Source organism: Coregonus clupeaformis, chromosome 2, assembly GCF_020615455.1.
Source record: "Coregonus clupeaformis isolate EN_2021a chromosome 2, ASM2061545v1, whole genome shotgun sequence".
In the NCBI taxonomy this organism is placed as follows: Eukaryota; Metazoa; Chordata; class Actinopteri; order Salmoniformes; family Salmonidae; genus Coregonus; species Coregonus clupeaformis.
This window is the reverse complement of record NC_059193.1, coordinates 5,090,052-5,109,967: the sequence shown is the minus strand read 5'-3', so window position 1 is coordinate 5,109,967 and position 19,916 is coordinate 5,090,052. Positions and strand designations below refer to the sequence as shown.

The window sequence follows — 19,916 nt, the reverse complement described above, 5'->3', positions numbered from 1 at the left end:
ATGCCAGCATTGGTTTGTGGTGGTAAATAGACAGCTATGAAAAATATATATGAAAACTCTCTTGGTAAATAGTGTGGTCTACAGCTTATCATAAGATACTCTACCTCAGGTGAGCAAAACCTTAGCCATCCGCTATGACACATTTCTACATCTCTGGAAGCTTCCAGCAATGCACTTAGCCATCCGCTATGACACATTAAACAAGTGTATAATAATGAAAGGTATATTATCAATACTCTGGTAAAGGATAGGCCTATGTCAGTGGAGGCTGTTGAGGGGAGGACGCTCATAATAATGCCTGGAATGGAGCGAATGGAATGGTATCAAACACATGGAAACCATGGAAACCATGTGTCTGATGTTGTTGATACCTTTCCACTTATTCTGCTCCAGCCATTACTCCGTGCCCGTCCTCCCCAATTAAGGTGCCACCAACCTCCTGTGGCATATGTATAATACACTGGTAGCATACAGTAGAGTGGACCCTACTCTTTTCACCAATTACTCACTTTTGGATGTAGCTAAAATTGTACAAGTTCTTCATTTTGGATGTAGCTAAAATTGTTCTTCATTTAGCAATTTTCCATGTTTTACAACAATATGAATAACAGTTATTGTAGAGTAGTTTGTCATAATGCACAAATATATTTTATACAGGCACTAAACAGGCAGCCCTAGAAAGTGTGATTATTGTCAGGAAACAGAGATCATGGAGCATGTATTGAGACAGTGTGGGCAGTATCAGAGGAAAATGGAGAGGATGAGATCTAGTATGAGGGAGAAGAGGATACAGGAAATTAGTTTAAATAGTATATTGAGTAGAACGTCATTAGATATAGTCTCAAATATTTTGTTATCTTTTTTAAGAGCAACGGGGCTGGCAGGTAGGATTTAGTTTCTCCCTGTCTCTGGCCCACACTCCAGTTCAGAAGGTGGCGGTAATACACCATAACGTTGGATGCCAACCGCCAATAAACCCCATTGAAGAAGAAGAAGAATAACAGGCACTTCTCCAAGAAGTTGATCAGAGAACTCCGGACTGAACGCATTCTAAATGGACCAGAAACATTGGAGATAAAAATAAACTTTAATAGCTAACCAGCCAACACAATTTTAAGGTATGAGTTATGTTTCTGCGTGTTTATAGCACTCGATGAGTGGCATAGGTTTCAAGGCAACGAGGAGTTTGATACGCAAGTTAGCCACTAAGCTAGCTAGTGTAGCTACTTATGTGATAGCAAGCAAACTAGCTAATCCCTCAGGTTTAGGTTACTCTACTAACGTTAGCAGCCAGTGACTAGCTAGCTAGTCAGCTATTAACATTTACATTAGCTACTATTAACTTGGTAGCTAGCTATTAGATAGAAAAACACCCGAGTAAAGAATTTGTCATAATGGTTAATTTAGCTACGATGATAAGACCGTTATTTATTGTCATCATCGTTTAAAGAAGATACGAGGCTAACGTTAGCTAGTTTAGCTAGCTACATCTGACCACCAAGAATGAAAGGGAGGCGGCTGTAGCTAGCTAGCTAAAATAACGTTTACTAATGTTAGCTACCTAGCAAATAAGCTAGCTAGTTAGGTAGAAAATCAAACACTAACTAGCTATCGTTACTCATCTGAAGCGAGTTAGCCATCTCTCTATCTAACGTTAGCATTCTAGTAAATGTTTTGCCAACGTTAGCTACTAGCTAGCAAAGTTACTTTCAACAGTTGGCATCTGCAGCATATTTATAACGTTAACCACACGTGCCAAATGTTTGTATACCTACCTCCATGACACACCCCTTGCTTGGGCGGTGTTGGCTGGCTAGACACCTGTATGAATCTGTTGGGACTGTTAGGAACTGCTAGGATAACGGTACTTGTCCATGCTTCTTGAAACGGCTAATTCAACAACAACTTGCTGCAGCCAGTTAGCAAATGGTTCATTCAAATTCCATCTGCTGAACACTGTAAACATACCTGACACTTCTGTTCTACACCCACCAGCCCTTTCAGGGTTTTTTCTCCATTGTGCGATGCTAGTCCTATATCATTTTTCAGCATATTGAACAAAGAAAAAGACTGATGGATACTAGCCCAGTGAGGAAGTACTTTGCTCCGCCACCCACACAAGTATTATACAGCAGGACCAGTGTTACACTGCACCCATTCATCTCAATGATCGAGGCCTTTAGCCCACATTGTTGATGCAACAATGTGAAAAATGTATTGGTTTCATTTTAGTAGTCGTGAAGTTTCTGGTAGATCCATGTTCACTTTCTGTGTTCCATGATGGATGGCTTGTGATGGGGTGCTATTAACCATGTTGAAGAAAACCTCTGTTATCCTTCAGGTCTCAGAGAGACAACCCTCTCTCTCCCTGCTTTGGGCCTGTAGTGCATGGCACTAGGTAGTGGTGCTAATCTGCTCAGTAAAATTAGCAGATGTCTGGCCGTGTGTGTTACATGGCAGGGCCTGCCGGGACACAGTGACCTCACTCAGTCAAACGAACACATTCATAGATGGGACAGACAGATGAACAGTGACACACAGACAAGACCATTGGCCTACATTCACAGACAGTAGGCTATATGCTAGCTGACTGATGGGCGGACGGACACCCACACAGATTGTCAGATCCGTTTTACACACTGAGCACTTTGTTCCACTTAGTCCAAACCTGATTCCTGTTCAATGTAAATGCTATATGAAGGAGCTAAGGGCTGTGTTTTGCAGACTTGTGGCCTGTCAAGGGCTGTTGCGGTGACCATATTACCGCCACACTGGCAGTCGTGTCATGACTGCAATAAAATTCCATGTGACCGTTGAGTCATGGTAATCTCTGTTTATGTTCTCTGGACATGCGTTGATAGTACCCAACTCGCTAATGACCATCAGGTTGCTAATGGCCTGGTATTCAGGGCACTACTGTCCCTCTAACCACTACGACATCGATGCAAATGCAATCGAAAATCACATAAAAAACGTATCAAAACAGTATAGTGCTTTTAAAACTCACCTCACTGGTGATTGATCAATTTGAAGAAAGAAGTTCAACAACAGGTTGAAACTGAGTGGAAAACATGGTCGTTGTGGATGTTGTTTCAAAGCCTAACACAACAAAATGGACAGCGCTTTCTAAGGTGATGGTTAATTCAAAACAACCATACGCATATTAGAGCTTATCCATAGGCTTCTATTATGAGCCCAATCCCAAAACAAAAACGGAATTAAAATAATGATTGTGCCGTTGTACAATACATAACCTACCGCATATTACACATGGCAGAAAAACGTAAAACAAACTGATTTATGGTGTCTTTGGTACATAATTGGTCTAGCCTATACTCCAAAATCAAAAAATTATAGTAATCGCCTTTTGGTGTGGGCTGAATTATTATGCATACTGGATGGACTGGTTACCTTATGCTAGGCTCCAATATTTCTATCCATGAGTCTGGGAGAGAACGTATAGGCCTAGGCGATGCTGTTGGTTCCTTGATTGTGCAGGGAGGCTTACAGAGTTAGCCTACAATTATAGTGAATTTTTATTTGATTTTGAAATAGCCTAGTAATAGGGCATTAAAACATATATTTTAATAATGAATAGGCTGACAGATTACCATGAGCTACATGCTCCTCAAATAGTGGTTGATGTGTGGAGTGAAATAACTGGAGTAGCCTACCCGGCATGATTGAAGAATTTACTGTCAGGAAAGCGGCCTCCAAGTAGCTTTTTTTTTGCGACTTTCTCAAATCATCAATAGCCTATAGTCACATCATGCAGCCCATATATGTTTTGATTTCTAAGACATTCTAAGGTTTGTACCATTCACAGCTAAAGTTGCCAAATAACTCTAAATCTAGCGTATAGGACCTGTTTCAAATTATCACTTTTACGCTCAACATAGCCACTTCATATGCGCACTCACTCCGGAATGGGAAAAATATAATTTATATTTTATTCAATTATATTCTTCATACTATAATTAAGCAATAAGGCACAAGGGGGTGTGTTATATGGCCAATATACCACGGCTAAGGGCTGTTCTTAGCCACGACGTATCGCGGTGTGCCTGGACACAACCCTTAGCCGTGGTATATTGGCCATATACCACAAACCCCTGAGGTGCCTTATTGCTATTATAAACTGGTTACCAATGTAATTAGAGCAGTAAAAATACATGTTTTGTCATACCCATGGTATACGGTCTGATATACCACGGCTGTCAGCCAATCAGCATTCAGGGCTCGAACAAATCATATAATATAAAATAATGGCACAGGACTTATAAGCATATATTTTCTGCTAAATGAACAAGCCTACAGCCTATGGCATGGCGCATAGCCAGATAACATAGTGTTCTGTTCTTCTGAAATACATTTTCTTCATATCATGTTTCTTAAGACCTGCCTAAAATATATAATGGATTTATTTTGATTGTGTATATTAAATAGATCTATTAGACTTTGTAAAAATTTAGACATTCCAAAGGCGCGCATTAGGGGCTTTTATGCAGCTTGTATGCATGGAGGTCTGGATATGCGAAACGTGTTTGTTAATTAACGGTCAATTACCGTGAGACCGGCAGTCTTTTGCATGAAGATAACCTGCTGACAAAATGTCATGACCGCCACAGCCTTAGGCCTGTCACACGTTGAGTGCAAAAATAATAATAATAATGATGAAACCACTCTGTTTCCTATTCTCTCTCTCACTCTACCCCCTCCCCTTCATAATCCTCTCCTCCCCACCTCTCTCTCTCACTCTACCCCCTCCCCTTCATAATCCTCTCCTCCCCACCTCTCTCTCACTCTACCCCCTCCCCTTCATAATCCTCTCCTCCCCACCTCTCTCTCACTCTACCCCCTCCCCTTCATAATCCTCTCCTCCCCACCTCTCTCTCTCACTACCCCCTCCCCCCTTCATAATCCTCTCCTCCCCACCTCTCTCTCTCACTCTACCCCCTCCCCTTCATAATCCTCTCCTCCCCACCTCTCTCTCACTCTACCCCCTCCCCTTCATAATCCTCTCCTCCCCACCTCTCTCTCACTCTACCCCCCTCCCCTTCATAATCCTCTCCTCCCCACCTCTCTCTCACTCTACCCCCCTCCCCTTCATAATCCTCTCCTCCCCACCTCTCTCTCTCACTACTCCCTCCCCCCCCTTCATAATCCTCTCCTCCCCACCTCTCTCACTCTAACCCCTCCCCTTCATAATCCTCTCCTTCCCACCTCTCTCTCACTCTACCCCCTCCCCTTCATAATCCTCTCCTCCCCACCTCTCTCTCTCACTCTACCCTCCCCCCTTCATAATCCTCTCCTCCCCACTTCTCTCTCACTCTGCCCCCCCTTCATAATCCTCTCTTCCCAACCTCTCTCTCACTCACCCTACCCCCCCTCCCCTTCATAATCCTCTCTTCCCAACCTCTCTCTCACTCACTCTACCCCCCCTTCATAATCCTCCCCAGTGGGAGTGCGGTGAGCGGCCGTGATGGGTGACACGGAGCTGGGGCTGTCTGCTGCACAGCCAGAGGAACTAGAACCGCAGAGCTCCTCCACAGCCTCCTCCTCTCTGTCCACCTCCTCCTCTCCCTCCCGCTCTCTGCCCTCCTCCCCTTCCTCTGGACACTACCACCACCAGCAGACCCCCAGTCCCAGCCCCACTCACAGCGATGGTCCAGCCACCTCCAGCCCACCCCTGGACGTCATCTCAGAGGGCGTGGGCGAGCTGACCCTGGTCATCGACCCCGAGGTGGCCAAGATGGCCTGCCAGGAGGTGCTGCAGAAGGTGAAGTTCCTCAAAGGCAAAAGTGAGGGTTCAGGGTCTGGGTCTGACGGTGGCAATAGCACGGACCACACACTGGTCAACGGGACTGTATATACAGAGCCTATCAAGCCCCCAAAAATCCCTGGGGAGGAGGACTCTGAGGCACTGCCTCCAGGCTCTGTGAAAAGCGCGCGGCGGCGCCAGCGCCACAACCCCTCCAAGCAGTCGTGGTTGCTGCGGCTGTTTGAGTCCAAACTCTTCGACGTGTCAATGGCCATCTCCTACCTACACAACTCCAAGGAGCCGGGTGTGCAGGCCTACATTGGCAACCGCCTGTTCAGCTTCCGCCACGAGGAGGTGGACTTCTACCTGCCGCAGCTGCTCAACATGTACATCCACATGGACGAGGACGTGGGAGACGCCATCAAGCCCTACGTGGTGCGTATGTTACTGCCCTGAATCATCTCCGTGGCTAGCTAGTCATAAGAGTTAGAAATGTATCCTTTCTAAAGCCCCTTTCACATCAAATGATTTATTTTCCCCATAGGTGCACCGCTGCCGTCAGAGTATCTCCTTCTCGCTGCAGTGTGCCTGGCTGCTGGGCGCCTACTCCTCCGACATGCACATCTCCACACAGCGACACTCACGCGGTACCAAGCTACGCAAACTCATCTTCTCCGACGAACTCAAACCAGCCGCGGTCCGTGCCCGCCAGCCACTGACGTTGACCCCCTTCTGCCCACTTCCGACCGTTGCGCAATCCCTGCATGGGCACGGCTTGGGTGGGGAGCACGGTCTGTCGCCTACCAAGCGCACGCATCAGCGCTCCAAGTCGGATGCCACGGTCAGCATCAGCCTGAGCAGCAACCTGAAGAGGACCGCGAGCAACCCCAAGGTGGAGAGCAACCAGGACGAGGTGTGTACTGGGAGTATATACAAGTTTTTGTTTTCCACCAAGTCAGTTTGTTTCTCTGTATCTTGGCCGGTATCTCTCAAAGTGGGATAGCTAACTTTGGAAGCAACTGCTTGGGGTCCAACGGGGCGGGGGGGCGACACACAGTCCAGCACCCTTACGCTGTAGCGGTTATCACCAAATAGGCCCAAAGATGACATGATATTGAGGTGAGGGGTCAATGGAATGCACATATTCCAGACAGAGCACAGAATAATACTTCCTCTTCTGTCTCTGTATAGAAAGTGTCATGGCTACATATCCACAGAGACTCACACGTGGTCCTGTGTAGCTCAGTTGGTAGAGCATGGCCAGGGTTGTGGGTTCGATTCCCATGGGGGACCAGTATGAAAATATATGCACTCACTACTGTAAGTTGCTCTGGATAAGAGCGTCTGCTAAATGACTAAAATGACTAAAATGTTGAAGAGAGGACCTTTGACCAATGAAGCTCTATCTATATGTGTCTGTGTCCGTGCATGCATGCGTGTTCGTGACTACCACACCAAACTTAATCAGCAGTTCAGTTTCAAGCTCAGTGATTTCCCTGTAGTCACGTCCTCCTTTCTCTCTTAGCTCCCTCTTCGGTTTACGTTGGCATCATGACACCCTTACAATGTTATACAAACATGGAGACACTGTTACTGTAGGGTCACAGTGCCTCTATAAACACCATGCCCAAAGCTCTCTATTGAGGTCTGGTATTATCTTGATGATACTAGTTCACTATGGTGACTGACCATGTGGTGACATCATCAGTACTCGGCTATTAACCTGGTAGCTATTGGATACAAAAACACCAGAGTAAAGAATTTGTCGTAATGGTTAATTTAGCTATGATGATAAGACCGGTATTTCTTGTCATTGTCGTTTAAGGAAGATGGGTAGCTAACGGTTACATGCACACAATAATACGATTATTGTGAATAATCAGATTAATATAATAAATTAAAAACGTTTACATGCTTTGCAAAAATAATGATTTCCCTAATAATCCTGTTTCCATGGACACATCTGAAATCAGGCTACCTGATGGGACTTTGATAAAGCCGAAAATCGCAAAAGAAGGAAGCTTGCGCTGCTCGTGCTAGCACATGCACAGATCAAATACACTGCTATAACAAATCATTTGAAAGATTGCTCAGAAAACCAGGTATTTTAATCGGCGTATGCTTGCTTCGATTATGACCTTACGTCGATTTAAAATAAGCAGAGTGAGGTGTTTATATGACTAATGCCTTACTCAGCCTACTGCCAGAATCAGTTTAGTATCTAATTATTAGTGTGCATATAAACGTACTCAGTGATTCAGTCATCACCACTACAGGGTATTGGGCACCCAAGGACTGTCCCTGAAACTGCAGAGCTGTCATTATGTAAAAGGAAGTAACCTCTCCTGACCTCAGCCAGATATGCTATGATATGGGATATTACCTAGGACTATGCAGTCTTCTCATGCATGAGAAGGGTCTGTTATATAACATTTGAACACTTTAAGTTGTTGTTTAGTTAGTTGTTGGATACACAATTAAACATTGGGGTACAAATCACTTCATGAGTCACTGATACACCAGTTCGGTTCCTTTAGTCATCAATGAGTCATTGACACAACTTCCTTCCTGTTCTTATAGAGGTACCCAAAACACAATCTTCCCACTCTCTTATTAAGACTACTATAGAGACATACTGCCCCATCATTTACCTTTACATCTTAGTCATTTAGCAGACGCTCTTATCCAGAGCCACTTACAGTTAGTGAGTGCATACATTTTCATACTGCCCCCCCCGTTGGGGAAACGAACCCACAACCCTGGCGTTGCAAGCGCCATGCTCTACCAACTGAGCTACAGGGGACAGTTGGGCCATGATGGGCCAAGCTACAGTTGGCCCATCATGGAGTGGATAAAACGATGGCGCCAGGTCAGAATCAATTCAGGAAGGGAATTGAAATATTCTGTTAAGTGATGAGCCAACTTCATGTCATCGGGCAGCAGAAAATGCTTTCTCAGTCTCACATGTGACCTTCTGCAAAGGGTGGTGAACATAAAGTGTGAAGGAAGACTGCTATCGCGCATCACTGTTGTTAAGCTGGGTGTAAAGTTCAAGGTGTCTAGTGTGGAATCTATTTACAGTGCCTTCAGAAAATATTCACACCCCTTGACTTTTCCCCCAGTTTGTAAAACAAATTCTGAAAAATAGAACACTAATATATCTTGATTACATAAGTATTCAACCCCCTGAGTCAATACATGTTAGAATCACCTTTGACAGCTATTACAGCTGTCAGTCTTTCTGGGTAAGTCTCTAAGAGCTTTGCACACCTGGATTGTACAACATTTGAACATTATTCTTTTAAAATTCTTCAAGTTCTGTCAAGTTGGTTGTTGATCATTGCTAGACAGCCATTTTCAAGTCTTGCCATAGATTTTCCAGCTGATTTAAGTCAAAACTGTAGCTAGGCCACTCAGGAACATTCAATGTCATCTTGGTAAGCAACTCCAGTGTATATTTGGCCTTGTGTTTTAGGTTATTGTCCTGCTGAAAGGTGAATTTGTCTCCCAGTGTCTGTTGGATAGCATACTGAACCAGGATTTCCTCTATGATTTTGCCTGTGTTAGCTTTAAGCCATTTCTTTTTATCCTAAAAAACTCCCTAGTCCTTGCCGATGACAAACATACCCATAACATGGTGCAGCCACCACCATGCTTGAAAATATATAGAGTGGTACTCAGTGATGTGTTGTGTTGGATTTGCCCCAAACATAATGCTTTGTATTCATGACTTAAAGTTAATTTCTTAGCCACATTTTTTTGTAGTTTTACTTTAGTGCCTTATTGCAAACAGGATGCATGTTTTGGAATATGTTTTATTCTTTACAGGCGTCCTTCTTTTCACTCTGTTATTTAGGTTAGTATTGTGGAATAACTATAATGTTATTGATCCATTCTCAGTTTTCTCCTATCATAGCCATTAAACTCTGTAACTGTTTTAAATTCACCATTGGCCTCATGGTGAAATCCCTGAGCGGTTTCCTTCCTATCCGGAAACTGAGTTAGGAAAGACGCCTGGAACTTTGTAGTGACTGGGTGTATTGATCCAAAGTGTAATTAATAACTTCACCATGCTCAAAGGAATATTCAATGTCTGCTTTAAAAATTGTTTTATCTACCAATAGGTATCTTTCATTTTGAGGCATTGGAAAACCTCCCTGGTCTTTGTGGTTGAATCTGTGTTTGAAATGCACTGCTCGACGGAGTGACCTTACAGATAATTGTATGTGTGGGGTACAGAGATGAGGTAGTCATTCAGAAATCTTGTTAAACACTATTATTACACACAGAGTGAGTCCATGCAATGTATTATGTGACTTGTTAAGCACATTTTGACTCCTGAATTGATTTAGGCTTGCCATAACAAAGGGATTGAAGACTTAGGCCTATTGACTCAAGTCATTTCAGCTCTTCATTTTTTATTCATTTGTACCCATTTCAAAAAATATAATTCCACTTGGACATTATGGGGTATTGTGTGTAAGCTAGTGACCCAAAATCTCAATTGAATCCATTTTAAATTCAGGCTGTAACACAACAAAATGTGGATAAAGTCAAGGGGTGTGAATACTTTCTGCAGGCACTGTATCTAGAAGAGTTTGGACTCTTCCCAACATCACTCCTCCTCCCCCTGGTTAATGTGTAGTGAGACATTGTCTGTTGTGAGTAACCATTCAGAAACACCGGACGTCACTAGACTTTCATGAAGGAAGATTTTCTCTTTATTCCTTTTTTTACTTTCACTGCTCTTTTCTTTCTCTTAATGTCTTCCTTGTCCTTGCTTCTCCAAGCTCTATAGAGAGCTTTCATCTCTCTCTCACTTTCCTATTTTCTGTTCCCCTGCTCTGTGACCTTTAGTGTCATGTGACGGTGTTAGTAGTAGTTCACCCAGACAACAGTGATCATGGAAGATCTGCAGTTATGTGTTGTCACTCCTCACGACAAGACCCTGGAATGCACAGGCACACAATGCAGCCTCTTCCCATTCACTGGGGCGTACAGTCTGTTAGTACTAATCAAGGATAGTACCTAATTATGATTGTTGTTGCTGATTTTAAGAAAAATAAAACATTGTTAATGTTCTTATTTTACCCTCCACCCCCTTTCCTTTCCTTACTTTGTACTTTAACCTGTCACCTTTCCCAGGATCTTAGCTCCAGCTCAGAAAGTCTTGATTGTTAGACTAAGACTGGTGCAGTAAGTTAACGGCCTCCATCACCACATACTTATGTGGTGCATTCTGGGATGATGGCTGCCTGTCTCCATTGGCAGCTGGGGTGTAGACTACTCTCTGTATGTGAAGTGAGGAGTCGTAAGTAAGCATGTATCTCAATATGCAACTTTGGGCTCCAGAGCTAAAAAGCCCTCAGGGGTCATTGATGGCAGCAGTGGGATCCGTTCGTCATCGCTTTTTTGGTCAGTTGTGTATCTATCATTGTTATGGGTGCAGATTGTGATACATGCTTATAAACCTCCACTCTAATGGTTTAATTTTCTATTTTTCCTGTTTTAGGATAAAATATGTGTGTATGACGTTTTGGGGCTTGTGTAAACTTTGACTTTGCTAAACCACTGCTGAAATAATTTAGCCTCAAATGAATGATTTGCTAATGGTTTCAAGTTCTGGTCTTTCTTGTTTCAACTAGTCTTATCTTCTGACATTTGTGTCAAGTTGGTTGCTGAAGTGTGTCAGCTTTTAAAAGGCTATTTTGAGACTACAGGCGATTATACACATTTGCTCACTTGAATCAGCTGTAATAATGGTCCCTGACTCCTGAATCATTTCTAACAAACTTGACACAAATGGACCAGCGGCTCATGGCTTTATATCTAAGTTGCTATTGTAATTTCACAAGGGAGTGGTGCTCTGATTTCCCAACTCTCTGGGGGTCAACATGAGAAGGTGTGTTGTGTTGAGAGTATTTGGTTCCAACACAACACTGAACTATTCTTACAAAACACTATTCCTCCAAAAGGTCATTATGTTCATACATCTTATTTACTCTTGCCGTGCTTCCTCCTCTGTAGCCAGTACGTCTGGCACCCCAGAGAGAGTTCATCAAGTCCCTGATGGGCATTGGGAAGCGGCTGGCCACGCTGCCCACCAAGGAGCAGAAGACGTCCCGGCTCATCTCGGAGCTATCGCTGCTCAACCACAAGCTGCCCGCCCGCGTCTGGCTGCCCACCGCCGCCTTCGACCACCACGTAGTGCGCGTCCCTCACACACAGGCTGTGGTGCTCAACTCCAAAGACAAGGTGGGGGGAGACACACACACAATGTAGAATGAGACGATGCACCAATTCAAACATGTAAACAATCACCTCTACCTCATCAGGCGCCATACCTCATCTATGTAGAGGTTCTGGAGTGTGAGGACTTTGAGACCTCCAACGTTCCGTTGCGGATCTCCGAGACGAGGATCCGCAGTACGCGCTCAGTGGAGAACCTTCCAGACTGCGGCATCACGGCGGATCAGCGCGCCGGGGGCTTCTCAACAGTTCACAACTACGATGAGGATAACGAAGCCTGGTCTGTGGACGACATCGGGGATCTGCAGGTGGAGGTAGGGGTCAGGAGCCAAACATTTTAGGTGGTACCCACCCTTATCAGTTAGTGAAGGAGTGTTGTAAACCCTTGTGTTTTCACACCTCTCTTGTGGGCTGTAGACTCACTCTCTCCCCTGTTCTTTCCCTCTTCTCTGTTTTCCCAGCTCGCAGAGTTCCACACCAACAGCTGTGACAACATCTCCCAGTTCTCAGTGGACAGCATCACCAGCCTAGACAGCAAGGAGCCCATCTTCATCGCTGCTGGAGACATCAGGTACAGAGGAATAGCTTTGGGTGGTATATTGTAGTCTTTCAAACTGTTATGTATATGATGCTTCTTCAGTAGTGTTCCTCTTGTATAACAGTGAGAGTGTGTTTCTTCCCCCCTCTACACAGGCGCCGGCTCTCAGAGCAGCTAGCTCACACACCGACCACATTCAAGCGAGACCCAGAGGACCCTTCAGCAGTGGCCCTCAAGGAGCCGTGGCAGGAGAAGGTTCAGTGCGTACACAATCCCTGCAGTGGACCATGGAGGTGTTGCATGCCTCGATTGTAACCTCAAGGCTAGAGGAAAGGTTTGAGCTTTGCTAATTGTATGTGCCTGTACTTTTTGTGTTCTTTTGAACAGGCGGATAAGGGAGGGTTCCCCCTATGGTCACATCCCTACCTGGCGGTTATTGTCAGTCATCGTCAAGTGTGGCGACGACCTTCGGCAAGAGCTCCTGGCCTCTCAAGTGCTGCAGCAGCTCCAGGTAATTATGGACACTCTAGCTCCAACTCCACATACACAGCAAAGATGAGCTTCTCTTTCCACATATCCACACCCAGTATTTACACTACAGTAATAATATAATAATATGCCATTTAGCAGACGCTTTTATCCAAAGCAACTTACAGTCATGCGTGCATACATTTCTGTATGCATGTATATACTTTATCTGTACTAATCATGTACCTCTCTCCCTCTCCCAGATCATCTGGGAACAGGAACGTGTGCCTATCTGGATCAAACCCTACAAGATCCTGGTGATCTCCTCTGACAGCGGCATGATTGAACCCATAGTCAATGCAGTGTCCATCCACCAGGTGAGCGGGCTCAGAAAGGCTCCAACAAAATCACACACAAAAACAAACTTAGCTATTAGTAGTATTTAACATTACTATTTGAGAACATTACTCTCGCAAAACCTTTCCCTCCTCAGCCAGCTAGATCAATACCTTTTCTTCCAGATATTAGGCTTCTAGCGGCAGGTAGCCTAGCGGTTAGGGCGTTAGCGTTGGCCCAGTAACCGAAAGGTCGCTAGTTCGAATCCCCAAGCTGACAAGGTGAAAAATATGTTGATGCGCCCTTGAGCAAGGCACTTTACCCTAATTTCTCCAGGATCACTGTTGATAATGCCCTGGCCGTGACCCCACTCTCCGAGAGTGTCTGAGGGGGAGTTGGGATATGCAAAAAAAAAAATATATATATATATAAGCACCCACCAAATTATTATTAAATATGTCCTGTAAACTTCAAGGAGTTGGTCTGATGGGAATCCGTGATGTCATCGCCCCGCCCCCCCGTGCTATGTCATGACTGGACCACCTATTAAGATGTGCCTATTGTTAAGTAAATCAGCGGTTAAAGGAGGTGAAAAGGTGACTGGAATGGGACTTTAAATGTTAAAGTTATCTGTTATCCCTCCGCCAGGTGAAGAAACAGAGCCAGATGCCTCTGCTGGACTACTTCCTACAGGAACACGGTACCCACACCACTGAGGCCTTCCTCACGGCCCAGCGCAACTTTGTTCAGAGCTGTGCAGGCTACTGTCTCATCTGCTACCTTCTGCAGGTCAAAGACAGGTCAGACACTCCCACTACGCCCTCTCATTCACTCCTTTATCCTCTTTCATCGCTTACATCCTGATCACTCTCATCTCGTTCCCCTCTTTCTTTCTGACCATTTCTGTTCTCTCATCTCGTTCCCCTCTTTCTTTCTGACCATTTCTGTTCTCTCATCTCGTTCCCCTCTTTCTTTCTGACCATTTCTGTTCTCTCATCTCGTTCCCCTCTTTCTTTCTGACCATTTCTGTTCTCTCATCTCGTTCCCCTCTTTCTTTCTGACCATTTCTGTTTTCTCATCTCGTTCCCCTCTTTCTTTCTGACCATTTCTGTTCTCTCATCTCGTTCCCCTCTTTCTTTCTGACCATTTCTGTTCTCTCATCTCGTTCCCCTTTTTCTTTCTGACCATTTCTGTTCTCTCATCTCTCCTCCTGTCATTTCTCTCCAGACACAATGGCAACATCCTGTTGGACGCCGAGGGCCACATCATCCACATAGACTTTGGCTTCATTCTGTCCAGCTCGCCCCGCAACCTGGGCTTCGAGACCTCTGCTTTCAAGCTCACCAGCGAGTTTGTAGACGTGAGTTAAATGACAGGAACACTAATTGGACATTCTGATTCAGATTTGCACTCTGTTGAACCAGGAGTAAAGCAGAGGTTTGAAACACTTTGCCATCTTGAACAAAGCAAATGGATTATTACAACAGTTGTTCTTGTGACTGCCTCTCTCTAGGTGATGGGAGGTCTGGATGGAGACATGTTTAACGACTAGAAGATGCTCTGTCTCTCTAGGTGATGGGAGGTCTGGATGGAGACATGTTTAATTACTATAAGATGCTCTGTCTCTCTAGGTGATGGGAGGTCTGGATGGAGACATGTTTAATTACTAGAAGATGCTCTGTCTCTCTAGGTGATGGGAGGTCTGGATGGAGACATGTTTAATTACTAGAAGATGCTCTGTCTCTCTAGGTGATGGGAGGTCTGGATGGAGACATGTTTAATTACTATAAGATGCTCTGTCTCTCTAGGTGATGGGAGGTCTGGATGGAGACATGTTTAATTACTATAAGATGCTCTGTCTCTCTAGGTGATGGGAGGTCTGGATGGAGACATGTTTAATTACTATAAGATGCTCTGTCTCTCTAGGTGATGGGAGGTCTGGATGGAGACATGTTTAATTACTATAAGATGCTCTGTCTCTCTAGGTGATGGGAGGTCTGGATGGAGACATGTTTAACGACTAGAAGATGCTCTATCTCTAGGTGATGGGAGGTCTGGATGGAGACATGTTTAATTACTATAAGATGCTCTGTCTCTCTAGGTGATGGGAGGTCTGGATGGAGACATGTTTAATTACTATAAGATGCTCTGTCTCTCTAGGTGATGGGAGGTCTGGATGGAGACATGTTTAATTACTATAAGATGCTCTGTCTCTCTAGGTGATGGGAGGTCTGGATGGAGACATGTTTAATTACTATAAGATGCTCTGTCTCTCTAGGTGATGGGAGGTCTGGATGGAGACATGTTTAATTACTATAAGATGCTCTGTCTCTCTAGGTGATGGGAGGTCTGGATGGAGACATGTTTAATTACTATAAGATGCTCTATCTCTCTAGGTGATGGGAGGTCTGGATGGAGACATGTTTAATTACTATAAGATGCTCTGTCTCTCTAGGTGATGGGAGGTCTGGATGGAGACATGTTTAATTACTAGAAGATGCTCTGTCTCTCTAGGTGATGGGAGGTCTGGATGGAGACATGTTTAATTACTATAAGATGCTCTGTCTCTCTAGGTGATGGGAGGTCTGGATGGAGACATGTTTAATTACTAGAAGATGCTCTATCTCTCTAGGTGATGGGAGGTCTGGATGGAGACATGTTTAATTACTATAAGATGCTCTGTCTCTCTAGGTGATGGGAGGTCTGGATGGAGACATGTTTAATTACTAGAAGATGCTCTGTCTCTCTAGGTGATGGGAGGTCTGGATGGAGACATGTTTAATTACTATAAGATGCTCTGTCTCTCTAGGTGATGGGAGGTCTGGATGGAGACATGTTTAATTACTATAAGATGCTCTGTCTCTCTAGGTGATGGGAGGTCTGGATGGAGACATGTTTAATTACTATAAGATGCTCTGTCTCTCTAGGTGATGGGAGGTCTGGATGGAGACATGTTTAATTACTATAAGATGCTCTGTCTCTCTAGGTGATGGGAGGTCTGGATGGAGACATGTTTAATTACTATAAGATGCTCTGTCTCTCTAGGTGATGGGAGGTCTGGATGGAGACATGTTTAACGACTAGAAGATGCTCTATCTCTAGGTGATGGGAGGTCTGGATGGAGACATGTTTAATTACTATAAGATGCTCTGTCTCTCTAGGTGATGGGAGGTCTGGATGGAGACATGTTTAATTACTATAAGATGCTCTGTCTCTCTAGGTGATGGGAGGTCTGGATGGAGACATGTTTAATTACTATAAGATGCTCTGTCTCTCTAGGTGATGGGAGGTCTGGATGGAGACATGTTTAATTACTATAAGATGCTCTGTCTCTCTAGGTGATGGGAGGTCTGGATGGAGACATGTTTAATTACTATAAGATGCTCTGTCTCTCTAGGTGATGGGAGGTCTGGATGGAGACATGTTTAATTACTATAAGATGCTCTATCTCTCTAGGTGATGGGAGGTCTGGATGGAGACATGTTTAATTACTATAAGATGCTCTGTCTCTCTAGGTGATGGGAGGTCTGGATGGAGACATGTTTAATTACTAGAAGATGCTCTGTCTCTCTAGGTGATGGGAGGTCTGGATGGAGACATGTTTAATTACTAGAAGATGCTCTATCTCTCTAGGTGATGGGAGGTCTGGATGGAGACATGTTTAATTACTATAAGATGCTCTGTCTCTCTAGGTGATGGGAGGTCTGGATGGAGACATGTTTAATTACTAGAAGATGCTCTGTCTCTCTAGGTGATGGGAGGTCTGGATGGAGACATGTTTAATTACTATAAGATGCTCTGTCTCTCTAGGTGATGGGAGGTCTGGATGGAGACATGTTTAATTACTATAAGATGCTCTGTCTCTCTAGGTGATGGGAGGTCTGGATGGAGACATGTTTAATTACTATAAGATGCTCTGTCTCTCTAGGTGATGGGAGGTCTGGATGGAGACATGTTTAACGACTAGAAGATGCTCTGTCTCTCTAGGTGATGGGAGGTCTGGATGGAGACATGTTTAATTACTATAAGATGCTCTGTCTCTCTAGGTGATGGGAGGTCTGGATGGAGACATGTTTAATTACTATAAGATGCTCTGTCTCTCTAGGTGATGGGAGGTCTGGATGGAGACATGTTTAATTACTATAAGATGCTCTGTCTCTCTAGGTGATGGGAGGTCTGGATGGAGACATGTTTAATTACTATAAGATGCTCTGTCTCTCTAGGTGATGGGAGGTCTGGATGGAGACATGTTTAATTACTATAAGATGCTCTGTCTCTCTCTAGGTGATGGGAGGTCTGGATGGAGACATGTTTAATTACTATAAGATGCTCTGTCTCTCTAGGTGATGGGAGGTCTGGATGGAGACATGTTTAATTACTATAAGATGCTCATGCTGCAGGGCCTGATAGCAGCACGTAAACACATGGACAAAGTCATCCAGATAGTGGAGATCATGCAGCAAGGTAATTACTCTTAATTCTTACCTTGTCCTAACACACAACTATGTGTCAGTCATGACATTTCTCTCTTGTCCTAATCTGTATATTAGTCATGTTATCTTTAGCTTTAGTTAGTCATGAAAAGCAGCTTTAACTTTGAGGAAAGTTCTTTATCGATAAGTACAATTGGTCATTATAAGTACCAAACCGTACTACACTGTACATCCTCAGTGCCCCTCTATTCTCCCTCCCAGGCTCCCAGCTGCCCTGCTTCCACGGCTCCAGCACCATCCGGACCCTGAAGGAGCGTTTCCACATGAGCCTGACGGAGGAGCAGCTGCAGGTCCTGGTGGAGCAGATGGTGGACGGATCCATGCGCTCCATCACCACCAAGCTCTACGACGGCTTCCAGTACCTCACCAACGGCATCATGTGAACGTGTGTGTACAGGACGTGTGTGTGTGTGTGTGTGGAAAGGATACATGAGTGTGTATGTTTCTAAATGTGCAGTGGACATACATGGACTGGACTGGAGAGGCCACACCACTGGCAAAGACCACTCGCCCCCATACCTCTACGGACAGAATACGTTCGGTTATAGTTCTCTTTCTAACACAACCTCAACCTTGGACTGATGTCTTTGCTCACAGGATTCAGACTAAAGACAGGAGAGGTTTCAGCTGTGAAGATTTTCCTCTTTTGATATTTCCTTTTTGTTTGTGTTGTCTGTTTTATCCTTTTTTTTATATCTTTCAGTTTGCTTTGTTTTCTCAAAGAGGAATCTGTTCTGTTTCTCCCCCTCTCTTCAGTATGTAATGGTACAGTAATGACCTGTGCCTCCAGATATTCATGACACTCACAAGCCCTTTAACTCAATCTGTCTCACCCCAGTGTGTGAGGCTGTTCAGTCTCCATATTTACCATCTCATTCCCAACTCTATTATAGTGGCTTTCTCTACACTTTCTCAGTCATGGAATGAACACTCTTACCGAAATGCTTAGGAACCAGCTCTGTTCCCCTGTCATTGGAACGCCATACTCATGACTGTTCTTGGTTGTTGAGGAGTGACATTGTTTGCTAGATGCACATAGTTCCCTCAAAATATGATCCTACAGTAGTGGGTTGGAATGAGGTAGCTCCACGCTACCAATGTATCTTCTATCAACCTAATTTCTTCTGGAAGCTTTTGTTCATCACTTTGTATGAAGGGACATGACGCATTCAACTGTGAAGACGTGTATTTATGCCTGGTATCATTTTGGAGGAAGAAGAAGAATGAGAGTCTACTGCTGTCTATGTATTGAGTGACTGGTACTCGGAATGGTCTGAATACACATTTACATTGACATTTAGCAGACGCTCTTATCCAGAGCGACTTAGTGAGTGCATACATTTTCATACCAAGGACACCAGTGTGGCTGAAGTACCTCAAAAGAACCCAGTATTTCGCAAAGGCTTTGAATATTAAGGAAAATAGTCAATTCACGAATGGTTGGCTTAAAAGTGTTCAACATTTCATATTCAGAATACTTTTGGGATTGAGGTTGATAAGGATAGGGTCTATGGACTATGGCTGATTTTCTGTGTTTTAGGGCGGGATAGAGATACAAAACCTTATCCTGTTCTCTGTTTCATCATGACAGTTTTATTTCCATCCACTACTCCACATTCATCTCAATAGAAGCTGGATTTTCACCCCTGTTCCAGAAGTCTGAATATGAAAGGGCAAACTAATTACAAGCTAGAATCCTAATTAACTTTATTTCTCCCAACCGTTTTTCTACTACCTTAGTGTTTTTGTCAATCCTTTTATTTCTTTATGACTTGTTATTTAATGGACCAGCTGTTATGATCATGTGACCTCCCTTAACTTGTAAATGTTTCTTTATAATAAATGTAATTTGTCTCAGTCAGGCTGTTGAAAATGACATTTTTACCTGCCCGAATATTCAATACCTTACTATCTACTACAACTACTACTTGCCACCTCAGTACTTGGGTGATAGGCTTAGAATTTTTTATTTATTTAAACATTCTGGAGTTAAATAAAATACTGCTTCACCTATCATGGGGAGCCATCTGCAGAGGTATTCCCTTACCTGTCCACACTTGCCGCTATTAAC

The 19,916-nt window shown here is 44.0% G+C and overlaps 1 protein-coding gene across 4 annotated transcripts; it reads left to right on the top strand.

Annotated features, from left to right (window-relative positions):
• Window positions 1–1,013: 1,013 nt before the first annotated feature.
• LOC123481020 (phosphatidylinositol 4-kinase beta-like) lies at window positions 1,014–19,702 on the top strand. 4 transcript variants are annotated; one of them, XM_045225987.1, is made up of 13 exons: window positions 1,014–1,118; window positions 5,460–6,196; window positions 6,306–6,674; window positions 11,789–12,016; window positions 12,097–12,324; window positions 12,472–12,581; window positions 12,704–12,808; window positions 12,936–13,059; window positions 13,280–13,393; window positions 14,001–14,152; window positions 14,580–14,712; window positions 17,753–17,816; window positions 18,047–19,702. In XM_045225987.1, the coding sequence occupies exons 2-13, from the start codon at window positions 5,483–5,485 to the stop codon at window positions 18,226–18,228; spliced, it is 2,523 nt and encodes an 840-aa protein (XP_045081922.1). In that variant the 5' UTR covers window positions 1,014–1,118; window positions 5,460–5,482; the 3' UTR covers window positions 18,229–19,702. The 4 variants fall into 4 exon arrangements, with proteins under 4 accessions (XP_045081922.1, XP_045081919.1, XP_045081924.1 ...); XM_045225984.1 differs by having other exon boundaries at window positions 17,696–17,816; XM_045225989.1 differs by lacking the exon at window positions 18,047–19,702 and having other exon boundaries at window positions 14,925–17,785.
• The last annotated feature ends 214 nt before the right edge of the window (window positions 19,703–19,916 follow it).

What these genes read in the sequence shown, in the direction of transcription:
- LOC123481020 (XM_045225984.1), top strand. Translation starts at nt 5,483, where the DNA reads ATGGGTGACACGGAGCTGGGGCTGTCTGCTGCACAGCCAGAGGAACTA. An exon ending in ATGCAGTGTCCATCCACCAG is followed by an intron (nt 13,394 to 14,000) that starts GTGAGCGGGCTC and finishes TCCCTCCGCCAG; the next exon opens with GTGAAGAAACAGAGCCAGAT. An exon ending in CTTCTGCAGGTCAAAGACAG is followed by an intron (nt 14,153 to 14,579) that starts GTCAGACACTCC and finishes ATTTCTCTCCAG; the next exon opens with ACACAATGGCAACATCCTGT.